This window comes from Acanthochromis polyacanthus, chromosome 4, assembly GCF_021347895.1.
Source record: "Acanthochromis polyacanthus isolate Apoly-LR-REF ecotype Palm Island chromosome 4, KAUST_Apoly_ChrSc, whole genome shotgun sequence".
NCBI classification, from domain to species: Eukaryota; Metazoa; Chordata; class Actinopteri; family Pomacentridae; genus Acanthochromis; species Acanthochromis polyacanthus.
In genome coordinates, this window is record NC_067116.1 from 33,098,658 (window position 1) to 33,123,544 (window position 24,887).

Sequence of the window (24,887 nt, forward strand, 5' to 3'; positions counted from 1 at the left end):
AAAACAATCAAGTGTGATTCCTTTGTTTACTTTTTTATTACTCCATAAATCAGAAAATACTGACAACAGCCATAAAAATATGTTTGTTTGTAGGAATAAAATGGATAAATAAATCAGGCTATGGATGAATTATGAAAAAAAAAACTCCTAGATAAGAACCTTCAGAATATTGGCAGAAATAAAACTAGAAATTTTGTTGTATGCAAGTGCTACTAAAGTGGAGATGTTTGGGTGTGGAGCTTGTGTTAAGCCACATTCAATAAGCAAAGTTGTGAATCCACCATTTTACTCAGGGAAGTGGAAAAAATATACAATCTAAAAGTCTACAATGGTGTAATTTGCCTGGAACCAGTAAAACGTAGTGTTGCCGGCTCATGAGCTGAAAAAGACTAGATGAAAAACAATGATGAATCCTGACAGTTGCTTTCTCAGAGATTTGAAACTGAAACCGAATCTCAGTCCAAAGACAAATCTTTCTGTACATGTTGGTACATAAATAGACAAAGCTCTGCAGCTATGAATACTTTATGTGAGAGAGGACAGCAGTGATGAGTCATGCATTAAACACACTGACCTGTATCTCAGCAGTGATGGCTGCATTCAGTGCAGATTCCAAGCCTCCATCAGCCATTAAGCTGCTGACCAACAGGTCGATCATGAAGCGCCGTCCTGGACTCACACTCATCTCATTTCCAGATGCTGGAAAAATCATAATAAAAATCTCAGACTGAGTCTCAAACATGTTGGCAACTATCACAGGAAACAGAGATAATGGAAGATTAAGTGTTTGTCATGTTGAATCAGTGTCAGGAGATGTATTGATGTGAACTCGCCAGCATTAGGCAGAAGGGAGGACAGTGCTCTCGCCCTTTCTTCGGCTGTGGGCAGCAGCACTGACCAGCCGCTTTGGAGGACGGCTTGAGCAGCTGCCTGGACAGTATTTAGCACGCCGGCATTGCTGGCAAGCACTACTACTGTTTGTTTGAGGTTGTTAAGCAGAACGCTGCCAAGTCCCAGTCCCAGCTCTTCTGGATCCACCTGGTTACTGATAGCTGCATGGAGCTGAGGAGAAAGGGGGGAAGTTTATTGCTGTATTATTGATTAATCCGGTAAATATTTCTTAATCAATTGATGTTTTAGTTTATAAAATTTCAGAAAACCTACAGCTATTTAGCTTAGCATCACAAAACACAAAGTCCTGCAAATACTCATATTGGAGAGAGAGAACTCCAAAGCCTGCCAGCAGGTTTAAAAGGAGCTAGAAACTGTAAACACTTGAATTAAAAGTGTGATGTGGGCTTCCATTGGAAAAATGTAACAAATCTAAGCTTAAAATCATGATAGTGATTCAAAAATTATTTTACTCTATAACTCATATTTAAAGATTTGCCAAAATAAGCCATCTTCACCAGATCTTATAAAAAAATAAAAATTCTGCACTTCACAATGCAACAAAGAAGGCAAGCCCTGTGTACACAGAGCAGACAGGAAACAAGAATGAAAATAAACTTGAGAGACTGAGAGGAAACTAAAACAAACTTGAACAATAAAATAAAACCAGTATGAATCAAAAACAATATGCAGAGGAACACATTGTCAGCAAGACAGTGGACGATACATTCAACAGTTAAATGTCTTTCAAGAGTTGATGACAAGAGTAGTGTGGAAAAGAGTTTTTACAGCTTGTAGAGGATGTAAAAATGTAAATAGTAAAACATCTATAGTATGTAGAATCAACGTGTTTTTTCAGTATTGGCAAGTTGTGGGCACTTGGGGAAAAAAATGCTACATCGATTGATTCCATGTTTTTAACTGTGTTGTTGAAGAAATAATGAAAGAAATTCAACTTCTGTTATTTCTCTTATTTACAGAAATTAAAGCTTTACACTTTTGATATACAACACAAAAGGCAATCTTTAGCTCACTCTACTTCTCAACATGTTTGTGCCATCTCCATAGAAATGCAGGACTTTATGTCTGTATTGAAAAGTGAGCCCACATCGAGTATAAATCTGACAGGAGCAAATAAATGTCTATAAATGTCTTGGGGTTTGTTTGTATCATAAACAGACTCCACTCCATTAGTCTACTGTGATTGTGCTGCTACTGGACACAAACTAGGTATGAGGGAGGAACTCAAAACATTTTCTAAGCTGGCTGTTGCTTACCTGGAGCCTGAGCAGGTTTAGTGTGGCGACCACCATACACTCCTTCTCCTGCGGAGGAGGCCAGTCCGAGCTGCCGTCCATGCCCTCGCTGACCTGCCGTAGGAGCAGGTCCAGCTGCTCAAAGGTCATGGGGCAAACATCCACCACAAAGGGCACACGCTGCCCGACAGACCACTCTGAGCAGGAGGACCAGGCGAAGCTCTAAAAATAAACACACTGGTTGACTCTGTCTCCTGTCATTATAAGCATATGAAAATCACCAATGACAGTTGTATATCTCACCTGCCCTGGGCCACATGAGATCCCCACTATGTGTTTGGAGTTGAGACCTGGGAGTGCCTTTGGCTGCTTCTTGTTGGAAAATAGTGTATCAAAGTGTTGTAGCTTATCGTTGCTGCCCCAGCTGTGCACCTCTCCATCATCAGTGAGGGCGAGGCAGTGTGTAGATCCCACAGCGACATCCACAACCTTCTTTCCTGATTGCAAACATGACACACAGAAGTAAGTCTTTGCATTCTATAAGCTTCTGAAAACCACCATTAACTGCCATACAGTCAGCTCACCTTGCAGACTGTCGAGCAACTTTGGGTAGCGTACATGCTCATCAGTGCCATGACCAAGACGCTGATTGTCTCCCTTCCCCCAGGTGTACACTTGGCCATCTTTGGTGAGAGCTACTGAAAACTGGCTGCCACAGCACACCTTCACTATGTCCAGGTCCTGCAGCTTCTCCACCAGCTTCGGCGTCTTGCAGCCATCGCTGCCTCCTCGGCCCAGTTTACCATAATCTCCATCGCCCCAGGACCACACCTGTCCTGTGGAAACAGACAGAGAGAGTGAGCGCTAATGCTACAGTCTGTGCCAATTAAATGATCAAATTCAAGTAAAATATGATCCTTACCCTTACCATTTTCTGTCACAGCAAGCGTTTGAGCATCACCGCTTCCACATGCCACATCCATCACTTTCAGTCCTTTCAGTGCTGTCACGAGCATTGGTGTAGTCTGGTCCTCACTGGAGCCTAGAAACAGACAGAAAACAACTTGTCAGGAAAAAACAGACAAAGACGCCATTATTTAGGACAATGTTCACCACATTCAGTGCACGAGGAGCTCACCATGACCCAGGCGACCGTAGTTCCCTCTACCCCACGTATAGAGCTCGCCATCAGCTGTGATTGCAGCACTGTATGTGCTCCCACAAGCAATGTGCACCACATGCTTTCCTGTCTGTTTCCCATTGAAGGCTGCAATCATTGTCGGTTCCTCTATGTATCTGGAATAAAAGTAACAATGGGGATATTGTTCTGTTGATAGATTCAAGAATTTTTGAACAACAGGAAGTCTTTAAGGAACTATTTTAATTACTGTAAAAAGTAATCTTTTGTGGTTTTTGGAGTTTATAAATAACAGGCTCTGCTGAAGGAGCCCATATTATGCTTTTTGTCTTTCATTGTGTAGATTTAAAAAACTGCAATCTTAAAAAGTCCAAAATTCAGACCAAAGGGAGTCATTCTCACCCACAGAAAACGCTGTTCCTTTCGTGATCGAAAAACTCCATCTGAAGTCCAGACTTTTCCTTCGTTACTTAACTAGATAACACTGTAACACATCTGCATAATGGTTGTCTAGTTTGGCAGGCCTTGGTCAACCTCTAGGGCTGTGTAGCAGTATATAACCAACAACCAATGAGGGTAGACTGGGCTTTTCAGGAGAGGGCTTTAGGGAGAACAGCCTCTTTAAGATAAAACTGAGTATCTCAGAAAGACGGTGAAGAGATACTGCAGCAATGTATAGCATTAAAAAAATATTGTGCTTTTAGAACATTACAGCATGTAAACATATTGCAATACACTCCAAACATATAATTATGAAAAATTAACTATGCATAATATGGTCTTTTTTTTAAGGAACTGTTAGTCTCAGGGTTTTTCATTCCTGCCTTAAATGCAGTTTGTGTTAAGTGTTGATGCTGTCTTTGGGGTAAAAGCATAAAACATTAACAGGAGTGTCCTAGATTTGGGAAATAATGTATTGTATATTTCCTCCATATGTTTGATCAATAATTAAAAATCACTAGACTCCCAAAAACTGAATTTACTGCCCCAAATATCCAAACTCTACAAATTTAATGTCTGTGAGTCTTTCCAACATGGAAGAAACAGAATCTCCACACAGCTACATAAATTCCCCGACATGACAGGGTGGAAACGCGAAACTAGGAAGGCCTTAAAGTAAATAATCTCTAGTTTCTAGTAAAAAAAAAAAGTTTCTGTAGTTGCTTACGTTGTGTCTCCATGTCCAAGACGGCCACCATCACCACAGCCCCAAGAGAACACCTCCCCATTGGAGGACAAGGCCAAGTAGTGCTGCCCATCAGGATGAGCAGCGAGCTTCACAATCTTTCTGGAGCTCAGAACGTGGATTAGCATAGGAGCCTGCAACAAAATAATTCAGTGACTGAATGACGAGTAGACACAAAGATGAAGGGATCAGATACTTGCTTCTTACTCAGAAAAATGGTTTGTGCGAAATAATAAAAAACAGAAAACACCTGAGCAGCAGAACTGACCAGGGTTGTGCTCTTGTAGTTCTGGGTGTAAACAGCACCACTGCTGGACAGGATGAGAAAGCCCTTTTCTGAACAGACAATTTGTGTGACACCGAGGCTCGACAGGGCTTTACACTGGATGGGTCCATTAACGTTGGCATAAAGTTTCCAACCTAACAGTCCCCAAGCAATTACTTCCTGCAAGGTCCCCTGGAACAAAAGAGACAAAAGGAGAGAGCCAGTTTCATTTTGAGGGTTTCTGGCTTTAATAAAACTACGTATGCAGTTCTATCTATATCTGCCAAATAAGTACGGGAAGCTATTGTCTTCACTCCAAGGACTTTTTCCTGCCATCTGTTCCCAGAATCAGCATTGAATTGAGAGAAAGGACGTCTAAGAACCCTGATACTGCTGCAAATTGCCAGAATCTTATAAAGCTGATCTTGTTACATGGATTTAAAACAACTCTGCATGACTTGGAAGCAGAGATAAAACATACTTATGACTTGTTTTCTATTGTTTGGAATGTTTTTATCATGTGTTATTGTAATTACACAGCCTTGTGGAACAGTCACATTGCATTGCACATACCGTACAAGCATGTGACAAATAAAACGTCTAAAATTTTGACACATTCGGATATTCGTGTTTTCACTGACTCACAACAGTCTTTAGCTACTCAAGTCGACATGTGGTGACGTCTATGTGAAGTCATCTCATGATTATTTAATAGGAGGAGCCGTGTTGTCAATCAATTAAGTCTGATGATGATGCTTACTCATGTTTGTTGTCACACCTTATCATACCAGCAAAGATTTAACCCTTAGAGGCCAATGGAAGCACTTTGGGGCGAAATTCACATCCCTTCTTCTCAGGTGAATGTCTCTCATATCTACTGTAGCACAGTATAACACATATTAAATCAAACTACACAACTTCAACCTTCCAACCATTCTAGCTGCTTGTCTCTGCAACAAAGTGATGGCAGGAAAATAAATATTTAGAATTCAGATCAAATTTAATCAGCATACTGATCTACTCATGAACCTGTCATGACAGCCTTGTTCATAGTTTGACAATCACATGACAAGAAATAGAGCCGCAATTTTGCAATTACACTAGTTACATATTTGTATATAATTAAGAAATACCATTGAGAGGTCAGATCAAACTACTGCAGTTATATCTTTTCTAATTTTTTGCCACATTTACCACTACAAATAGGCTACTGCAAGTGAACATTTTAGTGAATAAACTGAAAGACATTTATTTAAATCAGGACCTAACATATTTTTTCCCCAGTATCTAAGTCATACAGTGTTCCACCATGACGGTTCTGATATAGCCATTCCAGACAATCTCTCCTTGGCATTCATGAAAAGATATCCCTTTGCCAGCAATGCATGGTGAAATATGTTAAAAAACTTAACATACTATTCAGTATTGTTTCTCCCTTGATATACAGGCTAAAATAAAAAGATCTGCAAGTACTGACATAATAAATTATAGATCTGGATAGCTTAGACTGTCCTACTAAAGTAAAGGAAGTGACATTGAAAATAGTCAAGGACTCACTGAGGTTAAACAGTTCTAAAGGGAAGTAGCAGCATCACTGACCTAAAAAAAAGAATATAACTAATTACTTCAGCACTGATGGATAGATAGTAGGAGTTTTCACCTTGTGTGATGTAGGGGAGTTGCAGTGTGGAGGGCTGCATGGAGAAGCCAAGCGGTCCAGGTGGGCCATGATAACCACAGCTGTTTGACGAAGGTCGATGGCCAGGTCGTTATCCTGAGGCAAGGTCAGATAGCGCAGGAAACTCTCGTTTGGACTGAGAGGGGCTGTGAGGATCTGAAAATCAACACAATTATTATTAGTTTCAAGACGTGACAGGACAACATGAACGATTTCAGTCAAACAGAGACGTTAGCAACACACAAGGCAACAGATCATTTGATAACATTTTGTTGGAGGTGTTTCTTATTCTCTCACTATTGTATCTTTTAGTGATATTGTTCCATTTCTAATGTGCATAAAAATAGTGGGTCAGGAGAGAAAATGTTCACCTCAGATTCCTCTTCAGGAACAGGCTCCTCTTTGCTGCTATGGATGTTCTGAAAGCGCTGCAGAAGAGGCAACAGAGGAGCGCTGGTTCCCTGCGTGGAGCGTTCATTGTCCATCTCTCTGGTGCCGCTTTCCCACAGACGCAGCAGCAACAAAACAGCCGACAGCAGCTGACTGGAAGGCCACGAGGACAAAAAGAGTGAATGAGCACAAAGAAAGCGGTGCGTTACAAATCAAGCACAATATCAGCATAAGCAAATAAGCATGTATTAAGGATATCTGGTTACCTGAGAGTGCCCCTTTGTACAGCCAGCTCCAGCAGGATGGCCAAGGCTAGATGCTGGTCCTGAAGAGGAATGTTACCTTTTGTGCTGGCACTTCCATGTACATCACTGATCCCAAAGGAGCCAACACAGGAGAATCACACAAGATTATCCAAAATATCACAGTACGACTGCAAATAATGGCAATGCTGATTGTGTTTTTTTAGATTAAATATTTGTAACACATCAGAAAACAGAAAAATGCTAGTCCAATGACATCAAAAGTTTGTTTGTTTTGACTGGTAATGACCATCTGTCTAAACTCACAAGATATCCAATTTAGAGTAATATAGAACAGAGAAAAGCTACAGTTTAGAATTCGTTTCAATTATTTATCTAATATATAGCCATATCACACAGCAATTAGTATTACAATTAGAATGGCTTTATTGTCATCAAACATGGCATGAAAAAATAATAAAAATAGCTTCCACTGGACAGGGCACAACAACAAGCAGTAAGAAATAAAATATCAATTAAATCAAATGTACATATATAACAAAACAATATTAAAAATGACAACATCTGCAAAGGAGACCAGATATATACAATATGGGAGGTAAATGAAATGGAATAATTGAATAAAATAGAATTAGAACCAGTAAAATTGAATAAATATGTCAAGAAAGTGCACGAAAGCAGCGAAAACTGACATTGTGCATTCAGGTAGACAGGTGTTTAGAGTTCAGGAGTCTGATGGACCATGCATGTACAATTATGGCCAAAATGCTATTCACAAATATTTTCATAAACTTTGGGACTATTTATCTCAATTATTACTGATTTTAGGAACTAAATATTTGTATTCCACTTTCTCATTTCATTCAAGAGAGCAGAGATTGCAGCCAAGCAACTGAGACAGTTGTGGGATCGAAAATTTGCTTGAAATCAGCCGTTACACACTTGAAACCAAATGATTTCATCTACATGGATTGTTTTCTATGAGCAGAGCAGGCATTTTAAAGGTCAATATTGCAGTCGAACGCAATCGGCATTTAAGTTCGATTAACTGTGAACCCTAAAAGCAACTGATCAGTATGCAACAAACCTGAGGAATTTTGTGGCTCTCTCAACAACCTCCAGCCACACTGATGATACAGTCCCTTCGTCAAACAGAGTAGCCTCAGGTAGAGCTCGCAGGGCATCCAGAGACTCCTGGAGAAGTTCACTACAAAGATCTGCATCATCTCCTGCAGCAAAGCACAAACAGATTCTGCTTTATAAATTTCCTACTTAGAGTAGTTTTCAGTATCCCCAGGTTTTTCTAAATTTGACACAGATACTGGACATAGAAATATCATAAAAGCATTTAATGATACATACAGTGCAAACATCTGAAATTAGTCTAAAACACAGTCTCTGATTTAACATCAATATTATTTACAAGATGGAAATGAGAGCTAGTTTTACATCACTGATTATTTGTGACTTTTGACAAATATGAGCCCTGTTTGAAGCTTTTATGTGTTCATATATTACTGCATTTAATCTGTAATCTTGATATTAACTAATCGCACTGAATGAATACCAGGAAAGCCTTGTAATAGCCAGGATTTGCTCATGTGCTCACTCAGCAGGCGGCAGGTGAAAGGACACACGGTTGTACTTCTGTTGTTCTTACAGTGTATTCCAGGAACACGGCTACAATGAGGATGACAGGCTTAAGTGTGTGTGTGTGTGTGTGTGTGTGTGTGTGTGTGTCTCATGTTACAGGAAGGCTACAGAGGAGGCCAGCGCTTTGTTCCCACCCAGTCCCTGCAGACAGGCAGCTCTCAACCTCACATCGGTAACAAAAACAGCATCTCCACTTGCAAAGATAACAATGACGGATATGAATAAAGAGCAAAGTCACTGCCGGATTTGACATTTATTAATATGACTTTGACTTGAAAACACATTAAGATGCAGGTTCAGAAATTGCATGTTACGTGTCCTAGTCTGCGGATGCATTGTGCAAGTCTGCATTATATTAAAGTATGTTTGTTCACGCTGTTTACGTGTACAGGAGAAAGACTGATGTTTGAAACTACAGATCAATACAGAGCAGCACCGCAGATTACAACGTAAAATAAAAATTCTATATATTGAACGTTTCTGGGACACAAGGATGGTGCGTTCATTGTTCCTAATTATCCATCTGTAATGAGTACGTTGGTGCTATAACCCCTCTAAACTTTAATCAGTTTGTGGCCATTTTTTGCCCCTTGCTCATTCATCACTTACATTGGGCTCATTTTTCACTGCAATATAAAGTCTTTCATCACTATGAAAGCAGCACAATCATGGCCACAAGTAGAGAGAAGTCCAGAAAGTCTTTACGTCCAGTATGATATTCTTATAACGCCTTAAATCATAAAAACTAATTTAGCTGATTACATAATTTAGAAAAATTGAAAACAAAAATTGGAATCAATATGTGCAATAATGTTCCAAGTGTTACCAATACTGGAAAAAAAAATAAGGGCTCAACATGTTACAGATATTTAACCATTTACATTTTTACAACCTCAACAAACTGTTTTTCCATGCTACTGTGGACTCGCTGAATGTACCTTAAAGCAAATTTCTGACAACTTACTCCTCTGTTTACTGTTCTAGAGCCACATTTTTTATTTCTCATACGTTTTATTTTGCTCTCGATCTCTATAATTTATTTCCATGCTCATCTCCTCTCTGCTCTGAGTAAACACAGCCTGCAATAGTCAGATTTTTGTCAGGATACCGTTAGTCCCAGATGAGTCACTCAGGGCTTCTCGGATGTGCTGAGGAGCTTAGATTTTTTGTATTTTTCACAGAATCTGGTGCCAATGGTTTATTTTTTTGTTACTCTTTCAATGAGAACTGCAGAATAAAGTTATTGTGACTAAACCACCATTTCAAGCTTAGATTTGGTTCATTTTTCCTAATGGAATCACATACGAAACACGATTAGATAAAGGACTCTCAGAGTTAAAAATTAAATAATTTTTTTAAAGTTTCTAACTCTGCTAAATGGTGTAATACTTGTGATTTGTCATAGATAACAAGCCTTTCAAACCCACGGTTTGATTTTGGGATTTACAGGGTTACTGCATGAAGACAGACGACATATAACCAAGTCCAGACATTCATTTTCACGTTCTCATACCTAAGCAGTAGGAATGACCCCTTGGCCCTATTCTGCTGTCTCTCACAGTCCTTGATCTTACAGCCACCACGAGCTCAGGTTCAAAACATAGCATTGCGAAATATGCTGGATTGTTTACTATAAGTAGCTTGTAACATGGTGCACCGCATTCATCAACAGCTGTCAGGCAAAGCTATATTACATTCCACGACAGCGGCTTTCATCACCACGACTAGAGGACAACACATCTTTACTGTCAGTATCCTGTGACGTTCTTACCTGACCTCCACGCTCGACGCAGGAAAGCAAAGGCAAACGAGAGGGCAGCCCTGGAGCCGACTCTGGCCAAGCCTTCCACACCTTTACTGGCCGGACGAGGGCTGAAATAACACAAACACACGGGATCAATTCAAACTGCAAGCTGTATCAACTCATCAGGATCAGCTCCAGTGTGTTACTTGTTGGTTTAGGATGGTTATCATTATCCTCATTATCCAAATTGTTATACAATTTTCATGCACTTTGGAAAATCATTGTATTTTTCCTAAAATTACATAACACAAAGACAGTTTAAGCAGAGCCAAATAGCATATATTAAGCACCCACAGAGGGTCACAAACGTGGCCTGCGTAACAGTTAAGCCGCAACTTAAAATTCATAACACCAAACCACCAGTACAAACAATGGCTGACTGGTAAAGGGCGATAAATCATTTTGATTAAAAAAAAAAACAAAAAAAAACACTTGTGATTTTCCTGACACTTGATAAGACAACTAAACAAAGACAGGGAACAAATAAACAGTAAAATCTAATGATGTAGCCAGAAAGAAACCTTACAACTGCTGCATACGTAAGCAGAAAAACCTTAAAGAATTTTGGGACAATCTCTGGCAAAGTCTATGTATAAGTAGGTCCTACATATACTATGCATATAAAGTGAGCACTGAAGTGTGCTTAAGGGGCTTACGCAAGGAAACACAGCGTGCACTCATACTGGAAGCTGGAAGGTTCAACTCTACAGTGAGAGGGATGCACAAAACCCAAAGGAAACTATACAGAAAGAAAGCACTGATTATAGCAAGAAGAATGACGCATGTGATTTATATTTGAGGTCAGAAGTCCAGAATGACTGGAAAAAAGCAACATAACATTTAATCAACTCACTGCAACTTCTGAAAAACATAATTCATTCATTAATTTCTATTTTAGACATATTTTCACATTTAAATTTTCTAGAAAGTGTTTACAGGAAAAAACACGATACCCTGTGATTGAGGAGCTGACAGCAAATTCACGTGGGAGCTCGGCAGCTACAACACACAGTTGTGTCTCCAGCAGGTAACACCACTATGACGTTAATGTCAACAATAAGGAAATAAGACATTAAATCCACATTCACCAGCGCAGGATCACTGTGAATAATCTCCAGCTACACTGCCTATTTAACGTCATTAATAATTAATCGTTTCATTTCAAAAAGAAAACGTCATACTTCATAATGCATTGTATCAATAACACAGGTATGGGTTGGGTCTGGATTGACTTTTTGGACATTGAGAAGCTCTGAACTAACTCTGCTTCTCGATGAAAACACCAACAAAGCACCACGGCTTTTTTTTGGACAACATTTGTGACTCTCTAGCCATCTGAATAGTCATTACGGTAGAACTCAATGTGTTTATGTGGAACTCTATGTGGTTTTGTGTCTCAGTTAATGCAGACCTGAAGTCAAACTCGGTTTACCCTGAACTGATCAGTCAGTCCTGGCATAGAACCTTTGAGGAAACCATATTCACATCAACATCAAAATGGATCCAGAATCTCCGGTCCTAAACTGCACATCTCAGGATTGTGAGGAACTGCACCCAGAGCAAAGCCACACAGCAACAAAGACAACATGTGCACTCCACACAGAGCAGCTCCAGATAGCCAGCTACTGAACTCTCAATCTTCACGTAGCTTCATTAGTTTTACCTCTTATTGTCGGCAGCAGGCAGGGGTGGGCTGGGTGGCGTCTTCCAGCGGACCTTGTACTTCTCCTCCATCATGCTGTGGCTCAGAGAGATGAGATAGCGCTCCAGGATGACCAGGCGCTGGCGCAGACGTTGGGCAGACAGGGTGCTTTTGGCCATCTGAGCCGAGAGCTTCTGCTGGTCGTCAACCAGGACCATGAGACAGTCCTTCAACTCGGTCTCATCTACGCACACAAGGAAAGGGTGATCAAATAGAAATGTGCATCATGCAAAAATAACATGTTATGTATCCGCCTTAATTACTTATCAGAGAAAAATAAGCTTTGTTAAAGTTTCTTTGGGGTACAGCAATCTGTTAAAGTGACAGCATCCTGTTATTCACATGTAAGTCAGCTTTACATTAATTTCCTTCAAAGCATCATTCAGTCAGAACCACAGTGATGGGAAAAGCCATAGTACATGTGCACTATCACGTGAGACTGGAAAGCACGTCAAGTGATGTACAATGCATAACAATGCACTAAAAAACATAAAACTGCTACGTAACAAATGATTCAACTGCAGCTTATAAAGTGTAACTCTGAATAACAGCTCAACTGTCTGATCTTAAGAAGAGTGCATGCTGACTGATCATGTCTCCATGTCTGGGATCATTTATTATTATAAGAGATTAATGACATAATGCCATTGTTACACACGCAAAAATGCTGCAGCTTTCTTGTTTTGGCGGTGATCATGCGGATCATACTGCTGTCTGATGCTTCAGATATTTAAAATCTCCTGCAAACAGCTCAAAGCTTCACTTTCATGGCATTTGAGTTTGCAATAGATGTGAAATTGTAGAGCAGCGTGAATGAGAGAGGTGTTTTAGGATTTTGCTTTCTGTGATGTTCTTGGAGCCATATTGATGCTAAAATGTGGAGCAAGCCTTCCCTAAATCACTTCACGACTTAAAGAATGTCACTTCTGTCTGTCTGCCTGTCCATTAATATGACAGCATGTAGTCCAAACTCATGCCATGGTGTAAGTGATATGGATATGTTAGCAGGCCTGACCTATTAAGAAAAGTTACGTGAAGCCAATACATCCAGATGGAGTGAGATGAAGTGAACACAGTGCATGTTAAATATGTTACATATCTTACACTATGGTTTTTAGTTTGGGCACAAAACCACCATGCTACTTTGTGTGACCCAAATGAAACCATGTCTCCCATGATAGAAACAAAAAACTACATACAACCAATAAAAGCTAGCATTTGGACTTGTGAAGCACTTCAACACATTTAACAGTTCAAGACATAAAGTGGATGATACAGGACAAACAAAAACATTCAACAGTGAAACCATTTTTGTCACTCTGAAAACATACTGCTGCGTATTAATCATTTAAGCTGCTATCTGGTATTAAAAGTTTATTTATAAATTTATATCATACACCAGAGATTTACAGTGCATTATAGGTATGTAAGGTTTGGCATGAAAAAAAAAACACATTTATATCAAGTAAATCATTTCACTCACAGTTTAGTGTTTCAAGGAAGGATCCTGTGACAATAAAGCTTATTACCTGTAGGCTTGACTGTTTTTCTTAAAAAGAAATTAACCCCATTCACAATTTTCCCCACTGGCTTATGACAACAGGATTTTGTTTACATCTGGTTCAAGATAAAAAGCTGTATTGTGTGTCTATACAGCAGCGCTGCAGGGAAGCCAGGATGGGCCAAAATAGCAGGTCTGAAATCCACTTAAGCTTTATGTAAGCCAGACTGGCCTGAGGTTGTATGAGCCGCACTACAGTCAGCTGTGCTCGGCTGTCAGAACAGATATGGATCCCAGTCACACTCTTACTATTTATTTTTACATTAGCCATGGATGAGAAGTATCTTTTACTAAAGAAATATCAAAATCGGAGGGGTTCTAATTACACCTTTGTGAAATATCTAACATGGTGAAGAGATGAAACCCACATTCACTTCTTGGAATCACAGCAAAGCTGTCATTTGATGCGTTGCCATCCTGATTTTGAACACAATAGCTGAGGTCTGAGTTGTAGCTATTGGGACCGACATGTTCCAGATATCTGAACACACAATGGAAAAGCAGGAAGTATGGAGTTTGAACTTTAAGCATCAATGACAGAGCTCTCGTCCATGTAGCGATCCAGTTACACTCACTGTACAATCAGACCCGTGCGATTTCCTGGTTCAGTCAATATTAAAGAGAGAAGCAGCCAAGTAGCTACAAGCAAAACCTACATTCACTGGGCATGTCAACCAGGCCCCCCCATCCCCCTCAACTAACGCTTATCTCCCACCTCCATGACACTGTCCCCACCCAGTCCCACCAGTAAACACAACATGGGTGAGGGAAGCTGCCCCGCTCTCAACCACATCGTAATGCCTACCAAGATTACACTCTGTGGGGTAAAAATAGCTGCTCAGACCTGCAGACTGCAAGTTGTCATTTCAGAGTTTCCACACCTCACGTGCCAGCAAAACATGTACACACCAGCAGCGACCGACAGACGTGAAAGCGATAAACAGAGAGGCCGGCCATGTGTCGAAATGGTCAGTATAATTGTATCTAGTCGACATTTAGGTGTTGTGAAACCATCTGGTGTCAGCATGGTATTAATTACCCTACTTGGAAACAGAAAGTTGCAAAATGACAAGAGTCACAGAAGGAGGACAGGGCAACATGGTAGCAGGCAGCAGTAGGAGATACCACAGCGCCCCAAACTTTAACCTCGTTCAGGCAGCGTTCTCACCTGGCTGCCGGCCCCAGTCCCAGGTCTCAATGATGGAGTGATGCACGGATGTTGACGTCTCCTCCTCCTCTTTCTTTTCTTTGTCATTGGGCTCATCCTTCTTCTGGGTTCCAAAACAATCAGTGCAATCTTCTGAAAGAGTCAAAAGAAATGATGACATTAACCTTCGTTGACTGCAGCAAGGTTAAACACAGCACCCCCGCCCCCGTCTCAAGTATCATCCTTAGACAGAGAGCAAAAATGTTGCAGGTTATCATGACCAGATGGCAGCTATGTGTAAATCTGTCAGAAGCACTGGGGGGGTAAACGAGTACTTAATGTCACAGAAGCATACCTGGGTGAGCAGATTCTTCTCCGTTGAATGCTATCTCCTCATCTTTCACCATTTCATTCCACATCTCGCTTAGTCCCTCTGGAGAGAATGCCCGCTACAAAAAGTAAACGGTGAAAAAACAATATTCATCACTGATTATATTATTAAAAAATCCACTTCATCAGATGAACATTTCAATGTTTCTATCACATTATGAAAGCGTTCCAACATAATAGCAGCTAAAATAGATCCAATGTGACCAGCTATGACTCCATTAAATAATCGACTGTGTGTGATATTTGCTTGTACTTCATTCCTCTTTAAAGGAGCCAACATTTGGAGCATATGCAAATTCCTTCATCAGTTTGACACATTGATGAAAATCTCTTGTGCAGTCTTCATAACTCAGTACAAAAATAGCTGTTTTATCTCTGAGTTTCAATGGATTCCAGAATAAATCTGCTGAAAAAAAAATCTGTGTGTCATCTGCTTAGTGGTGCACCCTTCATGCATGAATTTGCTCCACAAAGAAATTCTCGTCAGTTGAAAACCAACACTTGCTTTCAAGGATCCGAGATCTCAAATGTCAAAAACATGTTAGCTCACACATGACTCCGACCAGACGCACTACACTAAAGTTGTGCATCCTCCAGCACTGGAGACAGCTGTGACGATGGAAAAACATGACACTGTTCTCCGATTTAAGTCCTCATTTGATGCTGCAAACTCATTTTCAAGGCCAGACTGAGTCCAGACAGTATGCAATTTGTGGAGGCGAGAGCAGACAACTCACTGCAATCTATTTTCTAGGTATGAGAATGTCTACCAGTCTTCACTAGATTCATCCTGTATGAGTAGAAGAACTCATAATTACTACCAACATGACTGTTTTTCACAACAAAGACCTTTTCAAGAAATAACTTGTCCACTGGCTGACCGTATTATTATAGATTGTACGTCTTTTCCCATTTCAGGAAAAACAATAATCATGCCTGCAATCAGCCTACCAGCCAGCAGGTGCAGATATGCCTTATGTGATGAGGTTTGAGAGGTGTATCCACGACACTCAATTCTCTGTTTGATGGAGAACAGCTTCAAAATGTAGAATTTGGGATGTATATGGTAAGGAGTTCAGGCTAGATGACAGATGTGGCAAGTGTAACATGTATGTTATCCGTTTTTGACATCAGAGCAAAAATCTTTCAAAAAAAAAAAGACCATGTGTCATCAGTGACATCAAATTTTTGAAATAAACTAAGCAACGTGCCATGTTTACAGAGGAGGTATAGGAATGCATTTATTAATTGAAGAGCTTCAGACAAACATCATCTTGGTGCACCTTGTTATATCATCAGTACTGCTGTTTAGTCATTGAGTATTGAAGGTCATTAAACATCAGACACTGTCAACCTGGTGACTCAGATAGTAACCATAACATTTAACATTTTCTCAGCTCAGACAGGAAAATGTAACCTGACAACTTACGCAAAGATCAGAAATATTGTCAAATTTTGGAGATTTTCACCTCTCAACCCTTTCATGTGACTAAACCCACAAAACAACAACCTGTCCTCTTAATGCAAAAAAAGCAGCATTTTTAATATTGAAGTGTCCTTTCTGGATGCATACATACCTGCAAGTCTATCTTCAGCCATTTGTCATGAAATCTCAGCTGAGCATCGAGGGTAAAAGATGGAGAAGGCATCTTCCCCTCTCCTCTCCTGGCTGCAAGTGCAGCCAACCTAGAAGACACACAACAAAATGATGTACTTTAGTATAAGACAAATTTACAAGGTCAAAAATAACGATGATATCCAGGGTGTATTCAGAAAGCTTGTCCTTTCAGGGTGCACATCAGCATGCTCCTTTCCAGGCTTGTTTCCAGTGGACTTGAAACACTTAATCAACTGATGAATTAGTTGTCAATTATTAAATTAATCACCAACTACTTCGACGATCGATTTATTGGTTGTAATATTTTAAAAGGTAATTTTTAAAATACATTTTAAAAAATAAAATCTAAATTTTCCAATTCCAGCTTCTTCTTTTTTTTTTAAATGCAATTACTTCCTCCTTTCTGTACTCCTTCATGCCAGTACACTAAAAAATTCTAAGTTGTGGATAAAACAAAATGTTTGAGGACATTATCTTGGGCTTTGGGAACACTGCTAGACACTATCTAATATTTTAAAGACCAAACAAGTATTCACTTCATCGAGGCATTAGTCTACCCATTGAAAACAATGTAAATGAAAATTAGTTGCAGCCCTCGTTTCCAGCTTCCAATAAACTTAAACTGAAGGTTCATATCTTTGTGTCGTAAGATGAAAACTTGAATTACAAACAAAACCTTGAACTGGTGAAGACACACAGTCAGGGAAAATCGGCATAACTGGTATTTTCACACAAATGTAAACAAGAGTTAAGTCCAGAAGCAATGTACATAACGTAGCATTGAATCACTCAAATTCACTGACAGATATTTTAATAATTAATTTACATTAGACAGCAATTAGATTAACTTTTGCATCTACAACAAAATTGTGTTATTTTTGTCCTGACTGTTCAACAGGGATGTTAGAGATAACTTTACATAAAGTGCTTTACCCTTTGCTGGGTCAATTATGTCAGTTACATACATGAGTGTAGTTGTAACTTAACCAAAAACCACTGTTACCTGTGCCTTAGATTACCTTACCTTATGCAGATAACGATATGACTTAAGGCCAAAGACGTGCAGATACAACATTAAATGAAACGTTGAGAGAAAATGTGAATATCGTAGCATCGGCAGCTAGCAAAGGCACTGCTATCCGTAAAACCGAGATTTGAGCCTTGCTAAAATGTGACAATAGATACTAGTGCAGAGGGTAATAACGTACACTGACACAGCATAATTAAAGCAACACCTAATGCTGAGTAACATTCACATTAGCTTGGTGGCTAACTACGGCTACTTACATAGCTTGCTAACCAGCTAACACAACCACAGCGTAGGCTAGCCAGAGCTAAACTGGCTCTCATCCTCCAGGCAACGGTGAATGAGCTCCTGTGACATGACACCGAAACGAAAGAGATGCAGCGTTTCGGCGAGTTCGGCAACACATCGTGAAACAGGCTAATTCTAAGAATAAATTTCTAAATTACCTGCAGTGTCTTCTCAGGTTATTCTCGTCCCCTCAGCTGCTCTGCTGCATTAACAAGACGTTCATAATGGACTTGATTGACAGGTCGCGGACTGGGGCACGAGGCATGGAAACAAATTACGTAGTGCAGGATTGTACGCGATAGATATTTATCGCCACATACCGTCGGGGCGGTGCTACTAAACTGAGCTTTGGCTGCAGTCTACTCCGCCCACTCGTGCTATACGGTGTTCTAAAATATGCGCTGCTTTCAGATAGGAGGCGGGACAAAGGAGGGGCGGGGCGGAAGGAACAAAATGTCCGCTGGGTGGCGCTGCGTCCCCAGGAAACCATTTCTAAGAGGAAACTGTGCTGCAGTTCAGTCCACACATCCTCAACTATGGCAGGTCACACAGAAGTTCCGGGAGTTTCGTCGCAAAATATTGGAATAATAATAGCTGTAATATCGAGTTTCATCAATGGGTCGACATTTGTGCTTCAGAAAAAGGGAATTTTACGTTCCCGGCACAGAGGTAGGCAGAGAAACAGTTCATGAATACAGCCCTTTGTTGAAGAACACCCACACAGTTGGAGTGGGGAATGCTATTTCAATGGTATTCTTATAAACAGTAAAATCTTTAATGCATTTCCCACAGGAGGCAGGTATCTGACAGACGTGGTGTGGTGGAGTGGCACCCTGAGCAGTGAGTACAGCGGCATCTGTCGACATGCGATTCATTTCCTGGATGTTGGCTTCATTTAAATGCTGAGGTCACATAAAGTTGGTTTCCCAGGCACCTCCTTCAGGAAACATTTGAGTGTAAAACGCATAATTTCCTGCATTGTCGTGAATTTCTGTACATATCTTCTGAGCCAATTTATTGTGGAATTGCTTATATGTATGTAAAAACACACACTAAAGTGACAATTCAAATATAATGGAACATATTATAATATATTTACATTTTTGAAAATGAATTTAGTGGTTGTTTGAGTTCATAATTAATATACTGAAAGTAAAAGAAAAATGATACAGTTCTGAGCAAAAAAAGACCCACTTCCCTCTGGGACATTGTTTCAGGAAGTAAAAGTCTTTCACTTTTCGCATGTTTTTAAGGGAAGTCACAAATACTGAGGGGTATACGTCCTCTATCTGTCCCCCAAAATATACGCCTAAGGTGTAGAAAAGCTTCTTTTTGATGTACATTCAAACCCATAAGGTGTCAGTATCTTTGTATTTACTGCTTAATTACTGTATTTGTACACTACTGAGTTCACTGTAATTTTGCACTAAAGCTCTATTTCACTTTAAAATGCTCTTTTACACATGTCTGTAGTTGTGCATAGTAGTTCAGACAGGTTTTCCTTTAAAACTTTATTTTGTGTAAGTACTTTGAGAGCTATGAAGATGCCAGTGTGTTCACATACTTTGCCATTAAAGCTGATTCTGATTCAGATGTCTTGACATAACCGTCTGTTTATCTCTTTAGTGATTATTGGTCAAATTGGGAACTTCGTGGCATACAACTTAGCCCCTGCTGTGATAGTTACACCTCTAGGAGCCCTTGGAGTTTTATTTGGGTAAGTGTAATAAGTCAGAAATGTATACACATCAACATATACAAGCACATGTAAAGCCATCCTTTAGTGTTCCCCTGTTATATAGCACATCCACTGTAATGTTCCACCTCTGTTATGGTCTGTCCAACGTTTTAAAGAAACAAACCAACAAAGAAAATTACAAGAGTCTGCCGAGACTTAAAAAAAGAAGTCAGAACGGAATTTCTCCTTTTTTCCCCATTAGTGTATCAAAGGTTCTTTATTGTCATATCATTCCACATTTGCACATGCAACAATACGAAATTGGACCCTGGCCCCGGTTTCAGCCATAAAGACAATATAAAAACTTCCATAAAAGACAATACAACTATAAAAAGACACTACTAATATATACAACCTACAACATAAATAGATGTGCAATGAGACCATCAGTTAGTGCAATACAGACAGGAGCTTTGGCTCTGAAGTAGTGGTTGACCGTAGATCAATAAATAAAGAACCTAGTGCAGTAGTGCAGTGTGTGTATGAATATGTGCATGTGTGTGTGTGTGCGTGTGTATGCATGTGTGTGTATGTGGGGATGTGTGCATGCATGTGTGTTTGTGGGGAGAGGTGGTGATGATCGAAAACGGTCTGCAGAGACCTGCTACAGTTCAACAGCCTGACAGCTTCGGGGAAGAAGCTGTTTCGGGCAGATAGTCGGGCAAAATTACAAACACACTGTCACTATACATGTCTAATTCAATTATAGACTTTTGGTTTTGAATTGAAAGTTTAGCTCTGTATTTATTCAAACATGTCATTTCGTTTTTTTCAGTTGTACTCTTACAAAGACACTTCTTCTTATCTCAGACACATTTGCTGACGAGGCACTGTATATAGTGGTTAATGATTGACTTTTTCTAAATCATGCTAGGATGATGATATTAAACTGTTGTCAGGTGGTTTAACCTCACTGTGTTGGACTGCAATAAATGATTATTTTCAGTGTCAGTTGTTTTCTTAATTAATCATTTTGCTGTTTATGATAAAAGATGCAGAGAACAGTGAACATTGTCCACCAGTGTGTCCCAAAACCCACGCTAATGTTATCAAATGTCATAGTTTTTCCACAACCTGAAAATATAAAGTTTACTGTCAAAAAGGAGTAAAGAAAGTAGAAACGATCAGATTTAAGGAAACAGGAAACAGAGAATTTCTCCTTTTTTTCTAAAAAAACCCCCCAACAAACTCTCAAACCAATGAGTTAATTGTCAAAACAGTTTTATAGATAAATAGATCGATGTAATCGTTGACAACTAATTGATAAATTGCCTAAATGTTGCAGGGCAACAGTTGCTGCATCACTGAAGAATCAAATAAGTCCAAAAGTGCAGAGACAAGAGATAAAATCGTTTAAATATTTCCAGGACTCTAGCTTGTAACAAAGTGCTGTTTTGTGTGGTGCAGGGCTGTTCTGGCTGCTTGGATCCTGGAAGAGCATTTAAACATCCTGGGGAAGCTCGGCTGCGTGTTGTGTTGCTGTGGCTCTGTTGTGCTCATCATTCATGCCCCGAAGGCAGAAGCAACGTCAAGACTGGAGCTGGAGGAAAGGCTGTTGGACCCAGGTGACAAGAAGTGTCTTTATTTGCCGTTTAATTTACAATATCACCTTGTGACAGTCAGTGTTTGAGACAATCACTAGCAACTCTTCTAAGGCGTTGATTCAACATCAACACCTTATTCTGGGCTGTTGTCATACATCATAATAAAAATAACAGTGAATGTATCAGTGAAAGATTCCTCTCTCATCCTCAGTGTTTGTAATTTATGCCCTGTTGGTGGTTCTGCTGCTCATCGCTCTGATCGTGTGGATCGCTCCAGCTCACGGCAGATCAAACGTCATGGTCTACGTCGCCATTTGTTCTCTCTTCGGAAACTTCACGGTTCCGAGCAGCAAAGGACTCGGCCTGGTGGCTCCGGACGCGTTTGGTGATGGTCCGTCCAGCGGCAGAGCTCTGGTTCTCTTCCTGATCCTGCTGGGGACGCTGGCCATCAGCATCCTCACGCAGTTCTTCTTCATCAACAAAGCCTTGGAGTGTTTCAGCTCCAACATATTTGAAGCGATATACTACGTGACGTTCACATCCACTGTGATTGTTGCCTCCGCTCTCCTCTTCAGGGAGTGGACGGCTCTAACTGTGACCGACGGCCTCGCCATGTTTTGCGGCTTTGCGACGGTGTGTGTCGGGGTGGTTTTACTCCGCATCTCTCAAGAGGCTTCGATTGTTTGGAAGAAGAAAGAGGAGGGACGGGAAAAGACGGACTGATTGATGCCTTCATATTAACGTGACTTTTGTGTCTCACAGCTAAGGCCAAAGTTTTTCGTACTTATGCCAAATTTTGATTTATGATAGTTATTGTTTTGACCAGCCGGTTGGAAATTACATAGTCAAGACAAGACAATAAGACATTGTCTGTTAGTGACAGGTTTTAACCCTTCTGTTGTCCCCATTTACAGGCACCAAAAAATATTGTTTCCTTGTCTGAAAAAAATCCAAACATTCCGCAAAAAAAATTCCCCAAATTTCTGAAAATTTGCAAAACCGTCAGGAAGAAAATTCCAATAATTCCTTAAAAGTTTGCCTTAAAAGTTTATTTTAGAAAATCCCCCAAATTTGGCAAGAAAATTCTTGTAGATATTTTCAAAAATGAGTAAAAACTTCCCAAAAAAATCCTAAAAATATCTAAAGTAATTACATATATATATATATATCAGTAAAACTTCTAATGTTCTCTTAAGAACATTCACATAAAAATCAACCAAAATCCAGCGAAATTTTGGTTGATTTTTATGTGAATGTTCTTAAGAAACATTTTTAACATTTCTTTTTTACCACCAAAAAATGTTCAAAGATTTCCCCAAAAATATTGAAAACGTGGACATCAGAAGTTTTATTGTGAAAATATATATTTTTTTCCACATTTTCAAACTTTAAAATGGGTCAATTTTGACAACAGGAGGGTTAACTATTTCTATGCATATTTTCACCTTTTCACTAAAAATGCACCTTGAAATTGTCAGATTTTTGAGAAAATGCAGCTTCTATTTCATTCCATATGGTATCCGGAAGTCGTGGCTAAAACCAAAGAGCCAGTGAGCTATTACTGTCTATCAGTGACAGAGAGTTGCACAATGTGACTGCTCACAAGATGATAAAAGGCTATAAAGTTATATAAAAGTGTTTTCAAGTGTTAGTGGCCACAGTGCAAAGCAATAATGACATAGTACAAGAGTTCCACACTGGGAAAAGTCTCAGTGGACGTGGTAGGAAGCCAGAAATGACCCCCGTGCTGACAAGAATGGTAGAGGCCACAAATCAGTGCAGCGATCCTCACCAAGACCACCCGATAAATCTGAACAAACCTGGGCCAGACATTTAAAGGCAGATACTTCTTTAACCCAGTGTCTGACCCTCTTTTGTCACTTATTTATATAATTTACTGTCAAAAGAAACCTACTGGTCAAATATAAATTCACTATAATTCAAAATTTGACTGGACAGTATTAGGCTTAGCTGTATTTCCAGTTCTCTTTAGCTTCCCTGCAGTAACAAATATCAAATGTGAATGCACAATATTGTTGTTTTTTTTAGTTTTTCTACATGGTCATTCCTGTTTCATTTTCATTCCTACTCATGAAAGCAGCTCTCATCCTCATGGAACCCATCAGTAGTAATTTGTCAGCGTTATATTTATACCCATTTAGCCAAACATTGTAAATAATTCTGCTAATTACTTTGCTCTCGAGGCTTTAATAGGCACCTTAAATGTTCTGCCTTACTCCCAGTTGCCAGACTGTCTGAGTGTGGAGTCACCGACACTTTGACTTATTCAGTGTGCCTTGAATTATTCAGAGTAATTTCAGAAGCAGTCTCTTTAGCGCAGGAGTTGTGTAGAAGATGAATATCAACAGTGACTGAGTGTTTGGTTGGATTTAAACAAGTGATGTCAAACATATTCCTTTGGTTCTGTTTTGTCATTGTGTCCGATGTGAATGCAGGTTTTAAATGTCTTTTTCTGTCTTTTTTTAATTGATCTGATTCTGAAATCATTTGTCTTTAAGTATTTTGTGTTAATTTTATTTTGGTTTACAAAATCTGTTTTCTCCTGTGCTGTGTCATGCTTTTTTTGCACATATTTTTGCTGTTGCCTGTTCTTACAACACGTACGCTCAAATTATGTGCGATCCTCAACTCAGGTTGTTTTAAAATGTCAAGTATAAATAAACTTGATTTGACTTGACTGAGGAACTGAGAGAATGCTAAGGTCTGAAATATGTGTGTGGGCAGAAATTAAATTTGATTCACCTAATGTGAATTGCTCAAACTGAATACTTGCAATAAAAACAAAATTTGAGTAGTATCATTTGAAATTGAATGTATTAGACTGAAAGTGAAGTTGAATTCGAATCATGTAATTTCAACAGCTCATCTTAAAGTTGGAAGTAATTAATTTAAATTAAATATTTCAAATTTTGTACGTACTAGACTGAAAAAGCATTAGAATCACATAAATTTAACTTAGAAAAATGAATTGAAATGATGCAAAATCGCCTAGTTTGAATTTGAATTGCTCAACCTGATTCCTGAATAAGCGTATTTTAAAAATGTATTTGAATTACATCATTTGAAAATGAATCGAAACTGAATCTAATCACAACTGAATTTATTAGATAGAAATTGATTTTGAAAACTGAATATGCCACTGAATTCAAATCCATTGTAGTCCAGTGTGTGACCCAAATTTACATATTAGTAACATTTATTTATGATTCTAAAATGAAAATAGTTAACAGAACTCTAGTGTTAAAAGACTAATGAAATAGATTAAAATGTTTAAAGAACTAGACACTAAATGACTTTGAGAATGACTGATTGATGTTATTGGGGTTT

At 39.3% G+C, this 24,887-nt stretch overlaps 2 protein-coding genes across 5 annotated transcripts in view; one reads left to right on the forward strand and one right to left on the reverse strand.

The window, feature by feature from the left end:
* Positions 1-18,558, reverse strand: part of herc2 (HECT and RLD domain containing E3 ubiquitin protein ligase 2) — a 57,198-nt gene extending 38,640 nt beyond the window's left edge. For 2 of the 4 annotated variants that reach the window (XM_051946927.1, XM_051946926.1), the window contains exons 1-19: positions 18,416-18,558; positions 16,902-17,010; positions 15,290-15,383; positions 14,956-15,087; positions 12,188-12,410; positions 10,492-10,592; positions 8,155-8,296; positions 7,071-7,175; positions 6,786-6,957; positions 6,397-6,570; positions 4,740-4,928; positions 4,454-4,605; positions 3,286-3,443; positions 3,076-3,189; positions 2,732-2,983; positions 2,451-2,644; positions 2,169-2,369; positions 834-1,062; positions 575-699 (exon numbers count right to left, since the gene is read on the reverse strand). In XM_051946927.1, the coding sequence (XP_051802887.1) occupies positions 575-699; positions 834-1,062; positions 2,169-2,369; positions 2,451-2,644; positions 2,732-2,983; positions 3,076-3,189; positions 3,286-3,443; positions 4,454-4,605; positions 4,740-4,928; positions 6,397-6,570; positions 6,786-6,957; positions 7,071-7,175; positions 8,155-8,296; positions 10,492-10,592; positions 12,188-12,410; positions 14,956-15,087; positions 15,290-15,383; positions 16,902-16,973 (2,829 nt within the window). In that variant the 5' untranslated portion in view covers positions 16,974-17,010; positions 18,416-18,558. Of the gene's footprint in view, positions 1-574; positions 700-833; positions 1,063-2,168; positions 2,370-2,450; positions 2,645-2,731; positions 2,984-3,069; positions 3,190-3,285; positions 3,444-4,453; positions 4,606-4,739; positions 4,929-6,396; positions 6,571-6,785; positions 6,958-7,070; positions 7,176-8,154; positions 8,297-10,491; positions 10,593-12,187; positions 12,411-14,955; positions 15,088-15,289; positions 15,384-16,901; positions 17,011-18,415 lie in introns of all 4 variants that reach the window. The other 2 variants (XM_051946925.1, XM_022201953.2) reach the window with 1 other exon arrangement.
* A 160-nt stretch (positions 18,559-18,718) lies between these two features.
* Positions 18,719-24,237, forward strand: nipa1 (NIPA magnesium transporter 1). Its single transcript, XM_022201945.2, has 5 exons — positions 18,719-18,926; positions 19,050-19,097; positions 19,884-19,974; positions 21,403-21,560; positions 21,751-24,237. The coding sequence occupies exons 1-5, from the start codon at positions 18,794-18,796 to the stop codon at positions 22,260-22,262; spliced, it is 942 nt and encodes a 313-aa protein (XP_022057637.1). The 5' UTR covers positions 18,719-18,793; the 3' UTR covers positions 22,263-24,237.
* The last annotated feature ends 650 nt before the right edge of the window (positions 24,238-24,887 follow it).